Here is a 6,000-nt window from a genome sequence, read left to right as displayed (position 1 = left end):
TGCACATCCACTTCTCATCGATAGTAAAAACCAAAGTTAAAAACAAAAAAATAAAAATAGCAAAAAAAGTGTCACGAAAAACATTGACAGTATATGTAAGTGAAAATTGTCCTGGTGCGCATGAGCCTTGAATGTCCCCCAAAAATCTTTGTCCATATTGATGGAAGTGAAGATATTTTAAGATATAACATACTAGCTACGCTTCTATCCACCCATTTTAGGCACGTTTTGGATATGCGCCTAAAAAAATCGGTTGATGGAAATGGCAAAAAAAAATGTTGGCATAACGGAGTAGGATAAACTTTTTAACCAGCAGGCTGAGCACATTGTAAAACATCTGAAATGTTGTTTTTGGTCATTCTAAAATGCCTTAACCGTTTCAGTATTAGTGTTATTATATTATTAATCACCTCCAGAACTGTCAAGAGCGTCTGTGCTCCACGTCTTACGCCTTCAAATTCCACCAATCGTTCATTGCATGTTGACATTTGTCTTCTGAGGTGCAAGTCATTTATTAAATGAAAAGAAGATTCATGCAGCTTTCCCTACCGCAGCAAATTCCATTTTTACTCTTGATATTTGGAGCCAGTTGATCAGGAAGTGATGATTTTGTTCTCTTTGACTTGTTTATTTGTGCGTCTTTTTTGCTCATATTTCAGTTTTAAATTTAATTCGCGTTTTTGAATGGAAACATAGCTAGTGATACTTGTAGCCCAAATAACATGAAATTGTGTTGTTTCAGGGGGACTTTAAATGTTAGTAGCTATTTACATCACCTTTAAACACATCTAGACTGGATTTCAGGTTTCAAAGAATGTTACTCATCTTCATTAGTTAAAACAGGATTGCATATCTCAAATTGTCCAACAAGCATTCAAAATGGCTGCTGGACATACAAACAATGTAACCTCAGAATCAAACCTCATGGAACACAAGCCTAAATTCCTCCTTTCAAAACCTCAAAGTCACACACGAAGGCCCGAGGCAATGTTAGCGTCTTTTCCATCTCCAGTCCCCGAGCCTAGTAAACACGGGAAAGAGTGCGCGTTCCCCTTTAAGAGGCCCCCACCTCTCCGGGCGCGGCGGGAGGCAGAGCGCATTCCTGGAACAGCGCGAGAGAGGGAAAAAAATCACCAGCGACCTGTTTCAAGTCCCCCCAATAGAAACTGTGCCTGATTTGTGGCCAATGTTGGAGATGTAAAAAAAAAAAAAAAGGAAAAAAGAAAAAAAAGAGGGAGAGAGAGAGAGGAGGAGGAGGAGGAGGGGGGAGGGAAAACACTAAAGGGGGTAGCTATGGAGATACAACGTTTTCCTGGCTGCTTTCTTTGACAGGTGTTGAGTGGGGTAAAAGTCTTAAAACAGAATCCAGCATGTACGCCAAAGGTAAAGGAGCTGTCGTCCCTTCTGATAGTCAAGCGAGAGAAAAGTAAGTGAATCCGCGCGCGCGCTTTAAAGAGTCTCGCTTTGCTTATTGCGGACTCGGAACTTTCTTAAAACTGTGCGTACTATTGTTTGAAGGTGTATTTAGTGTGAACTCGCGGTCTGAAGTGATCGTCCCTGGATGTGTTGAACTTTACCAGCACTTTAATAGCTGTTAGCTGTGCGTGCATTTCGATTTTATTTAAGTTTGTGCGCGCACGTGAACTGCCCGATGCATCCGATATGAGTGATGTTGCATGCTCGCATCTCTTGTATTGTGCATCGTGTGCATTAACAACACCATAAGCTGTGCAAATGTTTAGCAGCTATGGTGTCGGAAAGATGTGTGTTAAAGTTTTGAGGAGGTTAGGTATCCGTTCGCTGTTGAATTAAACGGTATTTACTTTTATCGAGTGTGTTTTTGCACGTTTTGGGTGTTAAAGCCAACTGATATGTTGCTATTTTAGCATTTCTGCTAATTTTGTTCATTGTTGTTGACCGGAGACGCGCGGTTGTCGGTTAACAGCAGTTTTATTAATGTTTCGTGTCTTCAGAACTCGTGCTACTTCAAGTTTTGGTGACTTTTCCACACTTCGCTGTGTAATATTTTATGGTAGCACATCAGCATGTGATCTTTCCACCGTTGTGTACAATCTGTCGCCATAGTAACAACCTTACAAAGCCATAAATGTAATAAAAGTGACCTGTAATATTCATAAATCTGTCATGTGGAGGGTCATAGGCTGCTGTGTCAGACTTGGAGACTGTGATGGGACTTTAGTGTCAGCTGGTGTGAGGATTTAACATTTGCTGTAAACTAAAAGTCAATTGGAGATCAGCATCTTTGCCAAGTTGCTTACAGGATTGTTTTCATATGGACATTTTGGGTAAATGTGTATTTTGTGAGGTCTTTCTGAACTGGATGGAGTTGTTTCATCATTCATGTAGTTTATCACTCATTTCAGAGCATCTTTTTGTCAAGTTGGTTACAAGACTTGGTCAAAACTGGTTTGTTTCATCCCTTGTGTATGGTTTATTGTGTATGGTATTATATAGTATTAATGATGTGAGTGTCTTATGAAGTTGCTTACAAAACCTTCTTTGTATATAAATTTTGGTGTGTTTGGTGAGCTTTATGTAAAATTTTTGGAGATATTTGATCATTTAGATGTTGTTGACCACTTTAAAACTACTCGTTTCAGTGTTAAATTGTAGTTTTTGTATAAAAAGCTTCCCAGAAGTTTGGGCAGCGTTGTTTTATCCAGTTATCATCCTGAAATTTCCATTTTGCTTCAAAGTAATGAACATAAAGTTAATGTATTTCCATCATTCAGGTTGTGTGTGTGAATGAAGGATGTAGACGGCTCATCGAGTGTAGGTGCCACGGGCACCGCATTAACACTGCAGGTTACTGTTTCACGTGTTGTATTTAAACATGAGGTGTTGTGACCACACAGGCTTTGTTTTGTCTGCACCAGTCAAACAAAGGTGCTATTAATCCTCTTAAGAATCTTGATTTGTTGTCAACTCTGGTTTAGGAAGCTCAAATCAAGTTTAGACGTCCAGATTTTTATTGTCAAATTTGCTAGGAGAAACCTCAGTAGAAGAGCTCTGTGAATCAATGATGTCAAGTTTATGCAGCATTCTTGATTTTTTTATTAGTTTTGATTTCCACAACGCAAGTTCTCAGGTTTGTAAAACGTGATACAATTGGGCAAATGGTCTGGAATGCCACAAGAAATTGCGTGTTGTGGATTTTTTGGAGTGGAAATTAATGGAAGCAGATTGTGATCTGGGTCTCCATCTCCTGTTTTCCCCCAACATTTCTTGAGCGCTTCTCTGGGTTCCCTGAGTTTATTGGTGTGTCTAAGAGGCAGCGAGTAGGTCTGAATGCATGGTTTTGATTTCATCCAGATGGTTCAGCCTCCTTCACAGAGGTGTTTTCAGCTACATATAAAGGGAATCAGGCATGCACACAGAAACAGGACGTTGTTCTCATGAAGAGCGTCTGATTTGCTCTGTTTTGGATAAACGTTGCTCTCAGACATGGATGAGAATCAATTAATTTTGCGTCTTGGATAGCTGAATGTATGGCTTTTTAAGTTTACTTTGAAGAGAGATGTTCTCTGTAATTATTTAGGGGTATATTTAATGATCGCTCTTAGTTATAACGCGGAAATGTCTGTTTTGTGCACGCGTGTTTTGAAATCTTTTCTAAGAGAGCGCTCGCTTCGCTTTCATCAGAATAATTGAGATGGATTGCTTCATGAAAGTTTATCAACATTTTTTATTTAGCACTATCGCTTTGCTGAATTTTTCTGTCAATCTTTGGTTATTATAAATGAAAGATCAGCCAAGTTGTGGCAAAAAAAGTACAGGCATGTGGATCCAGGCCACACCAACAATATTATGACAGCACTTTTCATGATGTCAGTGGAACGGTCAGGCCACTTGTTGTTTGTTTGCAAATCATTTATTAGCAAAAATCACTCATATTTTTTATTTTTTATTTTTGAGTGTTATGTACATTTCTTCTTTCACAGAAAAAATGCTCAAAACTGTAGAAATGCACTCTTATTATGGACCCTTTTCACATTTCCAGGTTTCTCAGTAGTCATAGTTGGGTGAACTTAGAGTGTAGTGAATGGGCGAGAAAAACATTTATTTATTTTTTTTTACAATCCTGTTTGCTCAAACAACAGAACGAAAAACTCAACAATATCAAGACTTTCAGAAAAAGGAAAGAAACGTGTGAGACTAATAACGGCCAGAATAATGTCAGATTTACTGTCCTGCCCAGAGACGCCGCATTAGAAATGCTTTGCATGAGCGGCACTTCATTTTTTGTAATTTGATGTAAAGATTATATAATACATACATACATACATATATAAATGTACAAAATATTAAAAACATGTAAGGAATTAAGATGCTGATGATAGTTGAATGCTTCAAACACGGCTTGTGAAAAGGGTCCATTAGAGTTTCATCCATTCATTTCCCTTTGGCTTAGTCCCTTTATTAATCAGGGGTCGCCACAGCGGAATGAACCGCCAACTTATCCAGCATATGTTTCTCGCAGCAAATGCCCTTCCAGCTGCAGTAAAGCACTGGGAAACACACATACACTATGGACAATTTATCTTATTCAATTCAGATATATCTAGGCATGGGCCGGTATAAGATTCTGACAGTATAACCATGGATAAAAATATCATAGTTTTACGGTATTGTGATTACTACTCTAAAATAAGTTATTTTTAAATGTCTGGGTAAAAAACTACCTTTTCTCCCCATTGAACACTATATATTTTATTTTAAGAAACATTTAAAATATTTTGGACTAGTGATGTTGTAGAGGTTCCTTTTCTGCTGAAGATACTGTTGCCCTAAAAAACTAAATAAAATAATTGTGAAAAACATGTAAAACAAACAAACAAACAAAAATATCTTACATATACCTTAGAAACAGTGTTTTTAAAACCGTGACTTTTCAAACCGGTTATCGTCCCATGCCTACCTATAGTGCATGTCTTTGAACTGGGGGAAAACCGGAGCACCTGTGGGAAACCCACGCGAACACGGGAAGAACATGCAAACTCCACACAGAAATGCCAACTGGCCCAGCCAGGGCTCAAACCAGCAACCTTCTTGCTGTGAGGCAATGGTGCTAACCACTGAGCCACCATAAGAGTTTCTTTTTATATATTAGTTGGACATTTTTACTAATATTTTAATAATTATACTAATATTTCTACCAATTTATGTTTTGGACCAATTAGTAGCTAGTAGTTCAGTCTCATTTGCACATTCATTACAATTTCATATGAATTAGCTAATTCGTCATAACGTACATTAGTTACGTTTTCTTGTAGGATGACATTTTATACTTTGATTGCCTTTTGCCATCATCTAACACTCTTAAGTCTTAAAGATCAGATTTAAAGGAACACTCTTCTTTCTTTTGGAAATAGGCTCATTTTACAACTCACCTAAAGACAAACAGTTGCGTTTTACCATTTTTGAATCCATTCAGCTGATCTCTGTGTTTGGTGGAAACAGTTTTAGCTTAGCTTAGGATAGATCATTGAATCAAAATCAAGGAACTTTGTTGCCATACCATGGCTGCAGCAGGCACAATGAAGTTATGCAGCACATTAAAAAGGTCCCCTGCATGCACCTAGGTAAGAACACTGTGTAATATCATTGTGCCTGCTGCAGCCATGGTACAGCAGCAAAGTTCCTTGATTATTACGTTAGAATGAGAGCTTAGCTCCTAGCCATATCAATCTAGAAAATAGCAAATTTAAATTTTCTTTCAGTCTTAGTACACGTCTACTCAATGTAACTTCAGAAGAGTCTAGCTTTAAATAGGAAAATTAGCAAAACTCTCTTTTTGAAAATTTTGAGTGAGATGCTAATGGTCTAATCAGATTCAATGATTTATGCTAAGCTCAAAATGCTCCTGCCAGACCCAGAGATTGGTTAAATGGATTCAGAAATGGTAAAACTCAGCTGTTTAACTCTAAGGAAGTTGTAAAATGAGACTATTTCCAAAAAGTGTTCACGTTTAGCTTAGCT

The 6,000-nt window shown here is 37.9% G+C and overlaps 1 protein-coding gene across 1 annotated transcript in view; it reads left to right on the top strand.

The window, feature by feature from the left end:
• Window positions 1–1,260: 1,260 nt before the first annotated feature.
• Window positions 1,261–6,000, top strand: part of ssbp4 (single stranded DNA binding protein 4) — a 96,240-nt gene continuing 91,500 nt past the window's right edge. Inside the window, exon 1 of the mRNA XM_056447699.1 lies at window positions 1,261–1,426. Within this exon, the coding sequence (XP_056303674.1) occupies window positions 1,371–1,426 (56 nt within the window). The 5' untranslated portion in view covers window positions 1,261–1,370. The remainder of the gene's footprint in view (window positions 1,427–6,000) is intronic.

Source organism: Danio aesculapii, chromosome 22 (genome assembly GCF_903798145.1).
Source record: "Danio aesculapii chromosome 22, fDanAes4.1, whole genome shotgun sequence".
Lineage (NCBI taxonomy): Eukaryota > Metazoa > Chordata > Actinopteri > Cypriniformes > Danionidae > Danio > Danio aesculapii.
This window is presented reverse-complemented; position numbering and strand designations above follow the sequence as displayed.